The sequence below is a fragment of the Canis aureus genome, chromosome 16, assembly GCF_053574225.1.
Source record: "Canis aureus isolate CA01 chromosome 16, VMU_Caureus_v.1.0, whole genome shotgun sequence".
Taxonomy (NCBI): Eukaryota; Metazoa; Chordata; class Mammalia; order Carnivora; family Canidae; genus Canis; species Canis aureus.
Genome location: NC_135626.1, coordinates 50,178,879 through 50,194,757, shown reverse-complemented (window position 1 = coordinate 50,194,757; position 15,879 = coordinate 50,178,879). Strand labels below are relative to the sequence as shown.

The window sequence follows — 15,879 nt, the reverse complement described above, 5'->3', positions numbered from 1 at the left end:
TTGTATATTGTATCTGCAAGGAGAGGAAAACTGGACTCCAGCTGGATTGAAAGCAGCAGGGAAGGGATCATCTCAAAAGGCTTCCAGAATAGAAGAATGGTGGTTGCCAGGGGCTGGGCTGTGGGTGGGATGGGGAGTTATTGTGGAATGGATACAGAGTCTCAGTTTGGGCACATGAAAAGAAAAATGTTCTGGAAATGGTTGCACAACAATGTGAATGTACTTAATGCCACTGAACTATACCCTTAAAAATAGTTATTACGAGAGACAGGGTCACAGATTTAGAAAGATACTTAATCCAGCCTCAAGATTGGTGTTGAATTAGGTAACATCTAGAAATCTCTTGAAGGGATCCCTGGGTGGCACAGCGGTTTGGCGCCTGCCTTTGGCCCAGGGCGCGATCCTGGGGATCCGGGGTCGGGCTCCCGGTGCATGGGGCCTGCTTCTCCCTCTGCCTGTGTCTCTGCCTCTCTCTCTCTCACTGTGTGCCTATCATAAATAAATAAAAAAATTTTTTAAAAATAAATCTCTTGAAGATACGTACATTTATGTCTGTATCTGCATATCTATCTGTATCTTTGTAGGTAGATAGATTATAGGTAAATAGAGACATGTTTTGGTGGGGGGGAAGATATGCTTTGGGGAGGGGATCTGGACAAACTGCTTTTAAATGTATTCTGGAAAAAAAATCTAAGGATATACAGGAATCTTTAGTAAAAAAAAAGGGGGGGTAATGAGACAGAATAGAGATATCAGATATTAAAGCATACTGTGCAGCATAATGATTTTTTAAGTGTGATTGGTTTATCAGTAAATGAGATGGATTTGTGGGTGGCTAGATGCGTCCAACATTGGACCTTTGATTTTGGCTTAGGTCATGATCTCAGGGTCCTAGATCCAGCCCTGAATGCGGGTTCCACACCTAGCAGGGAATCTGCTCTGGATTCTCTCCCTCTCCTTCTGCCCCTCCCCCTACCAGTGCCCTCACATACATTCTCTCTCTCTCTCTCTCTCTCTCTCTCTCTCTCTCTCTCTCTCTCTCTCTCTCAAATCTTTTTAAAAACTGAGATAGAGACTTCCGGGAGCGCCCGGGCGCCGCGCCCGCCCCCTGCGCGCAGCGCTGTCCGCCCGCCGCCCCGCACGGCGCAGCCCCGCGAGCGCGCAGCCAGGCCGGAGCCCCCGCGCCCCGGCTCCCGGCGGCCATGGGGGCGTCCGCGCGGCTGCTGCGCGCCGTGATCATGGGGGCGCCGGGCTCCGGCAAGGGCACCGTGTCGTCGCGCATCACCAAGCACTTCGCGCTGAAGCACCTCTCCAGCGGGGACCTGCTCCGGGACAACATGCTTCGGGGCACAGAAATTGGTGTGTTAGCCAAGACTTTCATTGACCAAGGGAAGCTCATCCCGGATGGTGTCATGACTCGGCTGGCCCTTCATGAGCTGAAAAACCTCACCCAATATAGCTGGCTATTGGATGGTTTTCCAAGGACACTTCCACAGGCAGAAGCCCTGGACGGAGCTTATCAGATAGACACAGTGATTAATCTGAACGTGCCCTTTGAAGTCATTAAGCAGCGTCTCACCGCGCGCTGGATTCATCCGGCCAGCGGCCGAGTCTACAACATCGAATTCAACCCTCCCAAAGCCGTGGGCATTGATGACCTGACAGGGGAGCCTCTCATTCAGCGGGATGATGACAAGCCAGAGACGGTTGTCAAGAGACTCAAGGCTTATGAAGTCCAAACACAGCCGGTCCTGGAATATTACCGGAAAAAGGGAGTATTGGAAACCTTCTCTGGAACAGAAACCAACAAGATCTGGCCCCATGTGTATGCTTTCCTACAAACAAAAGTTCCACAAATAAACCAGAAAGCATCGGTTACTCCATGAGGCAAAGTGTACATCACCAGTAAGATGAGCAGAGACTCCTCGCCTGTGCATTTAGAAGCTCCGTGTTCTGAGACTGGCATGTATGAATTCTTTGAAAATTATATTAGTTTCACTTCTACTGATTTCATTCTGGAAATTAAGAATGGGCCAAATGAGTCCGATACTAAGATTCATCTTTTTGTCTACCCAGGGTATCTTCTATGGGTATGTAATTTAAAAACATCAGATGTCCTAATTAAAAGAGCAATTGGTAGTAATATTAACTTTTGTTCAGAAGACTTAAGTGGTTGATAAAAAATTTTCTTATTCTTTGGAGAAGCTAAAAACATTTCCATGTCACTCGGTAAAGTAGCTCATCAGAGAAATGTGTTGTAGACTGATGCCAAAACCCAGCATCGTTAGCACTGTGGTACATGGTTTTGTGAAACACTATCAAATTCTAGAAAACAAGCAACCAGATATGCAGATTAGTTTCAGGATGCAAATTCACTGTTGCCTTTACAGTAAGAAACTTAAAAACTTAACCGTATATACTGTATTTATTATGTCATAAACAAACTTTCAGTTTATTCAGAATTTTCAGTCTGCTATAAAATTGTGTTAAATTAGCATATAGGAAAATATTACTTTCCTGTGACAGGTTTTGAGAACATGTGTATTGAAAAAAATGATTTATTAGAAATTGACATTGGAAGTTCTTACAAAAGCAGTGAGGTTGAATTATCAACAGAAAATGTAATTAGTCTTGTGTTTTCAGATTATTGCTCAGGTTAGAAGTATAAGTATGTGCTTTAGGATCTACTTGCCAGTTTCTCTTTTTGATCACTATGTAAAATCTGCTGTGATGAGTGACAAAATACAAGAAGAAAAGCAAACCCATGGCCCTACATAAAAGCAAGCATACTGGGTCCTCAGGAAGTAGAAATAGATCAGCTATGCCTGGGGAGAATTTCCCTGACATGCTTAACAATCATAATTAGTAAACAATCAATTAGTAAACTAATCAAATTAGTAGCAATTAAAAGGATTTACATGAGAGGTTAAAAAGGACCAGGAAGGTAACTGAGTTTGTTGAAGGACTTTATTCCTAGTGAAAGCAGCGGGCAGCTGCTGGCTTTCCCTGCCACCGTCAGCAGGGCAAGAACTCCACCTGTGTGTGTAGCCTGAGTAAGTAGCCCTTTAAAAGCGAAGAGAATTTGATTTCTTCGTAGGGCAACAAGGATGCGTGCTTATGTCCTGTGGCCTGGCAGGAAGAGTGGGGCGATGAGAGGTGGATGAAAAAATCAGCTACATCTTCAGTGGGATATTTACTCTTACTTGGTGCTAAATCAGATGCAACGAGTCCTGGTACAACCTGTTATGAACTGCCTTTGAACACCGGCCTGTTATCCCAGGCACTCAAAATATAAATGCCAGCAAGTGGTTCTTCGTGTATTTTTGTGGGAAAAAACTTTTCTTTTGATTTTTAAAAATTCAATGTTGATCTTTCAGAATGGACCAAGGCTTTTTTTAAAAAGGATTGCAGGACACATTTAATTCTTTACAAAACTTTCTGTAATGCCTTATTTGAATGTATTATGTGCTTTCTAAAACTGTGGTGAACTACTAAGCTTATGAATATTACTGGCTTTCCTGGCATACATGACTCTTAATGTACTACAATAAAATTAAATTCTAGAACAAAAAAAAAAAAAAAAACTGAGATAGAGGGATCCCTGGGTGGCGCAGCGGTTTGGCGCCTGCCTTTGGCCCGGGGCGCGATCCTGGAGACCTGGGATCGAATCCCACGTCGGGCTCCCGGCGCATGGAGCCTGCTTCTCCCTCTGCCTGTGTCTCTGTCTCTCTCTCTCTCTGTGTGTGTGACTATCATAAATAAATAAAAATTAAAAAAAAAACACTGAGATAGAGGAGTGCCTTGGTGGCTCAGTGAGTTAAGTGTCTGCCTTTAGTTCAGGTCATGATCCCAGGGTCCTGGGATCAAGCCCCACAGTCAGACTCCCTTGTTCAGTGGGGAGTCTGCTTTTATCTCTCCCTCTACCCCTCCCCCTGCTTATGTGCTCACACTCTCTCTCTCCTTCCCTTTCTCTCTCTCTCTCAAATAAAGTCTTTAAAAAAATAGTTATGATAAAAACAGAAGTGTGAGATGAGAAAACTTCTAGGAAAATGCTTTATTTTCTGCTTTTAAATTTCAAAAGAATATCTAATGATGGGTTCTATTATTGTATACAGCAATCTCATTTTTATTTTTTTTATTGGAGTTCAGTTTGCCAACATATAGCATAACACCCAGTACAGCACATTTTAGAACAAGAAAAACTCTGAATTGATCCTCGTTAACTTTATTACAGAAAGTGGTAAAATAGCTGTGGAATACAGACAGTGTGAAGAGATTACAGATGCCAGAACCCAAGAGGAGCTACATGATTTAATTCAAGCACCTGGTTATTAAAGCTCAAGGGTTCCACAGCTATACTATACTATACTATAACCATAATTTAAAGCAACTGACAGGATTTGGAAGACTATAGTTAGCTCTGTCATCTTTTGGGAAATGTGAAACTCTGAAACTGCTTTTGAGTGCAGGGAATTTCTGGGGCTTTTCTTGAAGTCTTGGCCCTTGGCTCTGACCCCTTATTTGAAATTTGGAGAGCCAATTGCATCAGAGTGCTCCTATAGTTGTGGACATAGAAGAGGACACAGCCTTTTAGCGCTCCCCTCAAACAGAATCTCAGGGACTTGGGAACAGAGTAACTATGGCCTTAAGTGAGATGATGCTACAGCATTTGAAAACCTTTATGTGCATTGGGACACCTGAGTGACTCAGTGGTTGAGCATCTGCCTTGGGTTTGGGGCCTGATCCCAGGGTCCTGAGATGGAGTCCCACATCAGGCTCCCCTCAGGGCTCTGTGTGGCTCTCATGAATAAATAAAATATTTTTTTAATTGTCTTTCAAATAAGGTATATTACCCAGATATCAGTATCACATAGACATCTTGTATGAAATATTTTGTTGAAGAACTTTTCTGTAACCCTAACCCTGAATTAGGGATTAAGTTGACAAAGTAATTTCTAAAATAAAATGCCAATGTTCTATATATTGAATGTTAAAAAAAAATAAATAATAGGAGCAAAGAATGTGTTTCATGTCATTAAGAACTTAATTTGGGGCTAGAATTCTGATTATTTAACTAACTCCGAAGTTGCAACATTTGTTTTGAAGGGAAGAGAGTAGAGAATGAAAAGATGGTTACTTTCTGAAAAAGCATTTGAAGTTTTGTCTGTGCAAAAATTCTTCTAATTCAATTTAAATCAAGCCAGTCAAGGAAATTTCAGACTTATCCAAGTTTACACTTTAAGAAGTCTAGCTTCCTGTGAAATGTGAGAGAAAGAGATTCAGTATTGATGCTATAGATTTCAGAAACCTGACTCTAACAACAGATCCATTCCTAAATAAGACCAGTTATGGAATTAGTTCCATTTAAAAACCATAGTATGTGCTAGACACTGGGAATAGGATAAAATCCGTTCTCTCCAACAGCCCTGGCGGCGCAGCGGGTTAGTGCGGCCTGCAGCCCAGGGTGTGATCCTGGAGACCCGGATCGAGTTCCGCGTCGGGCTCCCTGCATGGAGCCTGCTTCTTCCTCAGCCTGTGTCTCTGCCTCTGTCTCTCTGAATAAATAAATCCTTGAAAGCAAAGCAAAACAAAAACCTACGTTCTCCAGAGCTTGTGCCAGCCCATAAACACGGACTAAAATGAAAGAGATTATAGAAAGGACAGTGAAGGAAGTAAACGGGGCGCTAGTTACAGTATTTCCAGAAAGTTTAACATGCTGACCTCAACATTTTAAGTGCCTTCTCCATGCGTGCACACAGGGTAGACCTCAAGGTTACTTGTTCTAGATTGACAGGTGTGTTGAGTGTAGGTGGGACGCGGAAGTTTTCCATCCTAATGTAAACGGAGGGCTAGTCCCTTGGTTTCAGACTCTCACTCCCAGAATGAATTGCTCACCTCTCCCCTCCCCCCATGCCCCCAAGCCCCTCCCACAGGAGTTTGGAGCCATCGCTGATTCAGTGGTAGGTAGCCTCCTCCTAACACAGTAGTGAATTAAAACTCAGACATGCGTATTGAGAACTTAGAGGAGTCTACGGCCATACCACCCTGAACGCGCCCGATCTCGTCTGATCTCGGAAGCTAAGCAGGGTCGGGCCTGGTTAGTACTCGGATGGGAGAACTTAGAGGAAATGGCAACATTCAGAGTAACCGTGAAGTGTGCTCCCCTCCCCACTGTCCCTGTGCTTATTCTTCAGGTCAGCCTCTTTTCTTAGAAGCAGTACAGCCAGGGGGAGGAGGAATGTGTCTCGGATTTAAGCTTTGAAGAGGACAAGTTCGATCCGCCAGAAGTGGACTAGCATTTTGAATCTCCCGGGACGCCAGGTCTTCTGCTTCCTGGGGAAACTGCTCCACACCCCGACCCTACACCTCAGAGCGGCTGGAGTCTGGGTCCTTGCAGACTCCAGCAGCCCAAATCCTTCCCTGTAGCTCGGCGGGAGGTAGTGGTGGCCTTTGCAGGGGAAGGGAGGCTTGGCCTGGGGATTCTGGGGAAGAGGCTTGAACCAGGGGCTTCGGAGCCCAGCCGCACCCCAGCTGTGCCAAGCTCACAAAGGTGGTAAATAAAGGGTGGGACGCAGGCGGGGGAGGGGCGCGCAGTTGCTAACAATGGGGGCGTCAGCGGGCTCCCTGAACATTTCGGTTTCTCTGGCGAGACCGAGCGCCCCACTGGCTTGGGTCTCTGCTCCGCAGAGTATCATGTCCAGGCTTTGCCTCTCCTTTTTTTTTATTTTTACCTGGCAACCGTCGTGGTTGTTGGGCCAGGCAGCTCCGCTTCCCGCGTGGGCCCGTCGGACCTCCGGCCCTCGGAGATCCCCGGAACCCCCGGAACCCCCGGAACCCTGGTCTTCGCACTCTTCTGAACTCCTGCATGAATCGCTCCAGGCACTTACCCACCCCGCAGAGGCGGGGGGGGGCTTTAATAACTTGAGGTCCTCTGCTCCAGCCCAGATATCGGCCCCGCCTAAGCAGTTGACTGAGACTTTGGTTCCATTCCTGGACACGGATTCAAATGGTGAGCTGCCCCCAGAGACAGATCAGTATCTGAATGACAAGCCAACCCTGCACGAAAGGCTCTTACAAGTGGTTCCAGCGTTGGGTGATGAGAATCAGGCCATAGTTCTACCTCCTCCACTCAAAAGTAAGATGAAAACTGGAGATGAGCCAGAAGATCACCAGTCATTGGAAATACTTGCTCCACCTCTGGACAGTCAGGGTTTAAACCAAAGAAAGTTTTTTGTTTCATCCCCAAACCTGGACAAAGATCTAGTTCAGCATCGAAGGCTTGCCAAAGTTGTTATTGGAACTCCAAACCAATTTGCAAATAAAGAGCTCCTAGAACAACTGCAGGACGATTATTCAGATTCTGGTATGGATATCATATACCCTGAGGAAAACCGACCAATGGATTTCCCAGGGGGACCAGATCAACCCCCAGAGCTCCCTGAGGAGCTTGAAATTTCTTCACTCCTGCAGGAGACCCCTGCAGGACCTCTCCAGTCCACTGTAGAGGAACCTGAACCTTTTGTGCCTGGAGTGGAGGCCCAGGCCAAGCATCCAGAGTCCCCTGAAGAGACAGAAACACCTCCACTTCTTCAGGACGCTCTATCTCAGCCTCCAGAGATCCTTAAGGAAGCTGGAAATTCTGTAAGCCCACAGGAGGCCCCAGCTGAACCTTCAAGTACCCCTGAAGTCCAACAGGAAGCCTCAGCTCAACCTACAGAGGCACCTGAGGAAGTAGAACCTTGGACCCCTCAGGAGGCCCCAGCTCAGCCACCAGAGGAGAAGGTACCACCTCAGGAGGTAAATGTGCCATCTCTGAGTCAGAATGAAGCTCAGCGGCCAAAATTACACAATGTCACTGTTAAACCTGTAGATTTGGCACTTACTGTAACTGTGACTCAGCCTCCACAGCACCCCAAGAAGGCTGAGCCTGCAATCCTGCAAGAACAACCAGCTCAGCCACCAGAGCTGTCTTTGGGGGAGGTGGAACCTATTCCAACCCAGCAGGAGCACCCAGCTCAACCTCTAGAGCATCATGAGGTGAAAGTTGCACCTCCAGGTCACCATCAGGTTCAACAGTTAAACCTGCCCAATATCACTGTTAAACTTGCAGGCGTGCAGGTTACTGTAACACCAGAACCCACTACAGAGGTGGGACCTTTGCCAGTTCAACGTGAGTCTGTCACTCAGCCCTCTGTGCCCCTTAATGTGGAACCTTTTGCAACCCAGCATGAAGCCCCAACTCTGCCTCCACAGTCCCCTGAGGAGAATGAACATTTGCCATTTCAACAGGAGACTCCAACTGAGTCCCCAGAATCTCCCACACAGGAGAAACCTCCAACACAGCAGGAGACCCCTGTTCAGACCGCTGGAGAGGTTAAACCTTCCACAACCCAGCAGGACACCCTGGCTCAGGATTCACAGGCTCCTGAGGAGGGTGAATCACCTTCAACCCAGGAGGAGGCCCTGGCTCAACTTCCAGGGACTCAGGAAGAGAAGGAACCTTCTCCACCCCAGCAGGAGGCCCCTGCTGAGCTTCCACAAATCCCTGAGGAGGGTGAACCTTCCTCAATACAGGAGGAGAGCCAGGATCATCATGCACAGACTCCTGAGAAAGCTAAACCTTCTTCAACCCAGCAGGAGGCCCCAACCCAGTATCCACAGGCCTCTGAGGAGGGAGAACCATCTCCAGCTCAGGAAGAGGCTCCCACTCAATTTCCACAAATTCATGTGAAGAGTGGGTTTCCAGAACAACATCCAGCCCCTGCTGAAAATGTTGAACCTTATCCAGATCAGCAGGGAGTACCAACACAGACTGGAGATCTTCCTGAAGAAACTGAACTTTCTCCAAGCCAGCAGTGGAGCTCATCTCTGCCTCAGATGCCTGTCGTAGGTGTAGAACCTTCTCCAGTCCAGCCTGAGCACCAGGCTCAGCCTCCAGAGTCCTCTACAGATATTGTAGCTCAGCCTCCAGTACATCATGAGGTGACATCCTCACGTCTAGGTCCTGGTGAAGCTCAGCATCCAATGTTGCCCAATATCACAGCAAAACCTGTAGATCTGGAGGTTTTCATAACTCCAGTGCCCACTAAGTTTGAACATGCTCCAGGGCAGCAGGAGGCCTCTGCTCAAGCTCCAGTTCCCCCTGAGCAGGTTGAATTTTCTCCAGCCCAGTCCGAGCTTCTTTTCGAGTCTCCAGAGACCCTTGAAGATGAATTTCCTCCAGGCCAACAAGAACTCATAGTAAAGACTCCAGACCCTCCTAAGGAGATGGAACCTACTTCAGCCCAACAGGAGGCCCCAGCTGAGCCATCAGAGCCCCATAAGGAGATTGAACCATCTTCAAATGAGTACACAGTCTCAGCTCATTCTCCAGGGCCCACTGAAGACGTCAAGCCTCCAACCCAACCAGAGGTTCCAGCTCAGCCTCCTGTTCCCCAGCAGGTCCCAGCTATATCTCCTGAGCCCCGACAGGAGGTAGAGCCTTCTGCCACACAACAGGAATCCCCAGCCCAGTCTTTAGAACTTGCTGACAAAGTGGAACCTCTTCCAGTCTCTCAAAAGACCCCTTCTCAGCTTCTACAGTTTCCTGAGAAGGTGGAATCCTCTCCAGTCCTGCAAGAAGCTCCATCTCTACCTCTAGAGCCCCTTAAGGAGGTAGAACTTTCTCCAGCCCAACAGGTGGCACAGACTCAGCCTTCAGAGCTCCCTGAGAAGCTAGAGTCATTTCCAATTCTGCAGCAGGCTTCAACTCAGTCTCCAGAGCCCCATCAAGAGTCAGAACCTTCTCCAGCTCAGCCTCCAGAGCCATCTAAGGAGGTTGAACCACAACTTCCAGTCCATAACGAGATGACAGTTCCACCTCAAGGACAAGATCAAGCTCAGCGTTCAAGCTTGCCCAGTGTCACTGCTAAACCTGTTGACTTGGAGTTTACTGTACCTCCAGAGCCTTCTACAACCCTGCAGCAGACTCTAGCTCCTCCAGAGGATCCAGAGGTGACACTTCCACATCCAGAACATGTTGAGGCTCAGAGTCCAAATTTGTCTGAAGTCACAGTTCAACCTTTAGATCTGGAGCTTACCATAACACCAGAACCCATTACAGAGGTTGAAACTTCAACGATGCAAGAGACTCCAGGTCCTCCTTTAGAGCCACCTGACGAGTCTGTAATGCAGCCTCCCATGTATCGGGAGGTGACAGTTCCAACTCCAGGTCAGGATCAAGCTCGGCATCTATTGTTACCCAATGTAACGGTTCAGCCTTTGGACTTGGAGCTTACCCTAACTCCAGAACCCACCACAAAAGTTGAACATTCTACAACCGTGAGTAAAACTACTGTTCCTCCAAAGGACATGGAAGTGACATTTGCACATCAAGAGCAGGTTCAAGCTCAGCATCCAATCTTGACTGAAGTCACAGTTCAGCCTTTGGACCTGGGGCTTACCATAACTTCAGAATTCACTAAGGAGATTGAACTTCCTCAACCTATGCAGGAGACTCCAATCCAGCTTCCAGAGCCACCTAAGGAGGTTACTGTAGCTCAATCTCCAGTATATCAGGAGGAGACCATTCCAACACCAGGTTGGGATCAAATTCAGCATCCATCATCACCCAGTGTAACAGTTCAACCTTTGGACCTGGAGCTTACTGTAAGTCCAGAACCCACTACAGAAGTTGAACATTCTACAGCCCTGAAAAAGACTATAGCTCCTCCAAAAGACGTGGAGGTGACATTTGCACATCTCGAGCAGGTTCTGTCTCGCCGTCCAAACTTGACTAAGGTCACAGTTCAACCTTTGGACCTGGAACTTACCATAACTCCAGCATCCACTACAGAGATTGAACCTTCTCCAACCATGCCTCTAGAGCTGCCTAAGGAACTTGTAGCTCAACCTTCCATATATCAAGAGGCAGCAGTTCCAACGTCAGCTCAGGATCAAGCTCAGCACCTGTGGTCACCAAATGTGACAACACAACCTTTGGCCCTAGAGCTTACCATAAGTCCAAAACCCACTACAGAGGTTGAACAGTCTACAACTCTGCATCAGACTACAGCTCCTCCAAAGGACCTTGAGGTGACATTTCCACCATCAGAGCAGGTTCAGGTTCAGCATTCAACCTTAAATAAAGTCAAAGTTAAACCTTTGGACTTGGGGCTTACCATAACTCCAGAACCTACTACAGAGACCAAACCTTCTCCAACCATGCAAGAGACCCCAACTCAGCCTCCAGAGCCACCTAAGGAGGTTGTAGTTCAATATCCATTCCATCAGGAGGGGACAGTTCCAACCCTAGGTCAGGATCAGGCTCCGTATCCAACTTTACCCAGTGTCACAGTTCATCCTGTGGACATGGGACTTACCATAACTTCAGAACCTACTACCCAGGTTGAAGGTTCTACAACCACCAAGACTACAACTCCCCCTCCAAAGGACCTTGAGATGACGCTTGCGCATCTCGAGCAGATTCAGAGGCAACATCCAAACCTGACTGAAGTCACTGTTCCACCTATGGACCTGGAAATTACTGTAACTGCAGGATCCAATATGGAAGTTGAACCTTCTCCAGCCAGGCAAGAGACCCCAACTCAGCCTCCAGAGCCACCTAAGGAGGTTAAAGTTCAATATCCATTTCATCAGGAAGTGATGAGTCCAACTCCAAGTAAGGGTGAAGTCCAGCATCCAGAATCACCCAGCATCACATTTCATAATGGGGGCTTGGGGCTTACCATTACTCCAGAACCTATTACAGAGGCTAAACATTCTGCAACCACGAAGAAGACTACAGCTCCTTCTCCAGCGGACCTTGAGGTGACACTTGCACATCGAGAGCGTGTTCAGAGTCAACAGCCAAACCTGACTAAAGTCACTGTTCCACCTATGGACTTGGAAATTACTGTAAGTCACCAACCAGAGTCATCTGAGTCGGTTCTCCCCCCAACGACTCAGCCCTCAGTGGTGCATTTTGCAAAATACTTCCCAGAAAAGGCATATACAACTTTCACTGAGCAGCCAGAACAGAGTGTTACCACAAATGTCAACATATGTGAGCTCTGTACCTGCAAAGATGAGACGCTATCGTGTACTGGTTTCAGCCCAAAGCAGAGGCTCCGCAGAGTGCCTGTGCCAGAGCCCAACACGGACAACAACACCTTCACCATCTTGTAAGAATTGCCTTTTCTCATTTGTTCCCTGCCTCCTGCTTGACACAGCAGCCTTTCTTTGAGGTCTTCCTGGGCCTTCGTCATCTCCCCAACCATGTTGACTGACTCTCTCTTTTTACCTTTTCTTTGACAACTGTCCTTATCTTCATTTTCCTGTTTGCTGTGGTTCCCACGTCTGCACTCGTTTACTTGTAATTGTCCTTATTCTTTATCCAGTTTTTTTAGCCCCATGATTTAATCGCTTAACCTCTACTCTCCCATCTTTATAGCAACATGTCCCTCTTTCCATCTCCTTGGTGATATACAAAAAAGTGGTTAAGAGTAGAGATTCCGGAATTAGACTGCCTGGGTTTGAATTGAGTTCTGTCACTTATTAGCTTTTGATTCAATTTCCTTATCTATAAAATGGGGTAATAGTTACTACCTTGTGGGATTATTGTGAGATTTGGTGAGTTAATACATATAAAACACGTTTTCAGTGCCTCACATATATGTGAGTGTTAGCTATTATTTGATTCCTCAGCTATGTTTAGAACTCATCTTTGTCCCTTGGTTTTCTATATACAGCACCCATTTTATGCCCCGCCCAGGACTCAGTACTGTGGCAGCCATGCAAGTATGGCATTGTCTTTAGAATATGAAATAATAGGTGGGAAGAAAGGAAATAGGCATAGAAAGACAGGTGACCTATAATTAAGTACAGACTATAGGTTCTGTAAGTCACCAGAATCTGTAATCAATGGAGTGTAGGGGTCAGAGAAAGCTGCATGGATAAGCTAAAACTTCAGCTGAGATTTAGAGTGGCTATGATTTGTTAAATACAGCAAGAATAGGGAGTATAGTCTAAGCAAAGGCACAGCTGCGAGAATGATCAGGAATTAAGAATTAGCTTAGAAAAAAAAAAGAATTAGCTTAGGAGGGCAGCCCCAGTGGCTCAGCGATTTATTTAACGCTGCGTTCAGCCCAAGGCGTGATCCTGGAGACTCGGGATTAAGTCCCACATCGGCTCCCTCCATGGAGCCTGCTTCTCCCTCTGCCTGTGTCTCTGCCTTTCTCTCTGTGTGTCTGTCATGAATAAATAAATAAAATCTGGAAAAAAAAAACATTAGCTTAGGAAGCAGTGAAAGATACGGTTATGAATACCCTTGACTATCAGCTAGAAGGGTTTGAAAGTTATGCTGAGATATAGAGAGCCATTGAAAGTTTTCCAGAAAGACATATGTATCACTAAAACAAGAGGATTGTTTTCTATTCCCTATGTAGAGAGATCTAAAGAGGAAAGCTTGATCCAGGGAAACCAGAAAGAATGGTCTAGCAAAAGCTGGGAGTAAAGTGACAAGGGGCCAGAACAGAATGGCTGTGATAGGAGTAGAAAGAAAATCCTGAAAGCATCACAGAGGAAGAAGCAACAAGACTGCGTAACTGCTGAGGGGAGTAGTGGGCAGGGTGCATCCAGAAAAGAGAAAAATCAACTATAACTCTCAGAAATTTCTGTCCCGGATGAGCAGGTGGAAATACAGCAGTTGGGAAGGACAGCCAGTTGGAGGGAGATAAATTCAGGTTTAGGCATCTTTTATCAGGGAACATAAAGCAACCAGAAGGCATTTTGGTTGACTGGAAATGGCCACTAGGCAGATGATGGGCAGATGGCTATCTGTTTTGCCTTATTTCTGACTCCCCTGAAAAAAATGTGTATATAAACGGAATAGGGGGGGGATTCCTGGGTGGCTCAGCGGTTTGGTGCCTGCCTTCGTCCCGGGGCGTGATCCTGGAGTCCAGAGATCGAGTCCTGCGTCGGGCTCCCTGCGTGGAGCCTGCTTCTCCCTCTGCCTGTGTCTCTGCCGCTTCCTCTCTCTCTCTCTCTCTCTCTCTCTGGTCTCTCATGAATAAATAACACCTTAACAAATGAATAGGTAAGTTGTTGCTGAGGGAAGAAGATAAGTTAAAGGTAAGATTCAGTCATATACAGAATTAGTGATTAAAACTGAACTCAGGCATTTCATAGCTTTTTTGAAATACTTGCAATTCATGGATACATTCTCATTTTTTTTAATGTCACAAGCATATAGGATAAAATGTGAAAATCCCACCCAACCCCCCCTACCACCCATAAGATAACTCCTGTTACCATTTTGGTGTCTGTCCTTCCCATCACTTTCCTTTGCAATTTTCCCCTAATCAGGTAATACTTTTTGTTCCTTGCTCAGTAATTTGTTGCTTTTCCCTATGTAACATGTCTAAGAAATCTCTCCATATTAGTTCCTCTCATTTCTAACTTCTCCTAACAGCTGGACAGATTTCAAAAGAAGTCACTGGGCCAAAGCTTTGGTGTTCCTGGCATAGGATTTCTTTACCTTTGTTTCCTGGCATAGGATTTCTTTACCTTTGTTTTCTTTACCTTTGTTTGATACTTTTTTTTTGCCATTTTTCGGTTCAATTATTTTCTCATTGATTTACAGAAAGAACCATTTTAGACACATAGAGGTGATTTGGAGAAAAATACCATATTCATAAAGTAATTAACTGGCATTATCTATCCAAGAAATTAGACAAATAGGAAGTTCCGGTTCTAAGGAGATGGCTTGTTTACACCAATGGCCCCACATTTCTTTATTAATTGTGCAAACTGGGATGCTGATAGCTATGGATATTAAGAAGCTGGTATTTTCTGCATTTGCATATTCCCCCAAGGTTGCCTATGATTCTTTACTTATTCTGTTCATTCTTTTCCTAACTAGTCAAGGATCTGAACTGTGTTTCTTCACAGAAATTTCCAAGGAAACGCTATTTCTTACATTGAGGAGAATACATGGAAGCCATACCGTTGGACTGAGAAATTGTGAGTATATTTTCTCCGAATACGAATACAAAACACTGCATCCTGAGATCCTTCTTAGTCAAAAATTTTGAAGTCAGTATCTTGGAGGAAAGGTATTTCCCCCTCCATATCCCAAATCAACCTCTATTGATGGCAATTCTATGTTTATCTTGAAAATTGAATTTGACAGGCTCTCTTTAAAATTTAGAGTCAATCTAAACTTATTTTCCATTATATAGGAATACATGATTATATCCTCAATATATAAAAATGAAAGAATAGATAAAGTGAACATCTTCTTTGTGTTCTGATCCCCTACCACTGAGATAGCCACTATCTGGATTTAGTATATATCCTTCCAGATCTTTTTCCATGCATTTGTCTACATACATATTTATAGACAACAAAATAGGTTTGTTGTGGGATTTTCTTACCTTGTTTTTGTTTTTGTTTTTATATAAATGATAACTTCCTACAACTTGATTCTTTTGCTTATGCTTATGCTTATAAATGAATCTTTTGATTCTTTTATCTTATGTCTTAGATTTCTTTTCTTTTAGTGTATAGATAGGGGGTTACCCCATTCATGTATATGCCTGTGTAATATATTCCAAAGTATGAATGTATATAGTAATTCTCATATTGATGAATGTTTAGACTGTGTCCCATTTTCTTGTCACATGCGCTGCTGTAGTGAACTGCCTCAACCATGCATCTTTGTGTATGTGGGCAGGTATTTCTGTAGAATAGATATCTAGAAATGGAATTGTTTGAATAAAGACTATGTAGATGTAAAATTTTAATGGCCCTCAAAAAAGTTGTGCCAACTTATACTCCAACCCATAGACCATGACAGCATTCACATCCTCATACCACCCACTACTGGATATTCTCCATTTC

General features: G+C 45.3%; 1 protein-coding gene, 1 long non-coding RNA gene and 1 pseudogene across 58 annotated transcripts in view; 2 read left to right on the top strand and 1 right to left on the bottom strand.

Annotated features, from left to right (window-relative positions):
* Positions 1-15,879, bottom strand: part of LOC144286882 (uncharacterized) — a 131,937-nt gene that overhangs the window by 72,102 nt on the left and 43,956 nt on the right. The gene's annotated exons all lie outside the window — the stretch shown is intronic.
* On the top strand, positions 1,142-5,162 carry LOC144286876 (GTP:AMP phosphotransferase AK3, mitochondrial pseudogene; annotated as a pseudogene).
* Positions 6,679-15,879, top strand: part of LOC144286865 (uncharacterized) — a 42,325-nt gene continuing 33,124 nt past the window's right edge. For all 8 annotated transcript variants that reach the window (XM_077853910.1, XM_077853908.1, XM_077853906.1 and 5 more), the window contains exons 1-2: positions 6,679-12,161; positions 14,929-15,000. In XM_077853910.1, the coding sequence (XP_077710036.1) occupies positions 6,694-12,161; positions 14,929-15,000 (5,540 nt within the window). In that variant the 5' untranslated portion in view covers positions 6,679-6,693. The remainder of the gene's footprint in view (positions 12,162-14,928; positions 15,001-15,879) is intronic.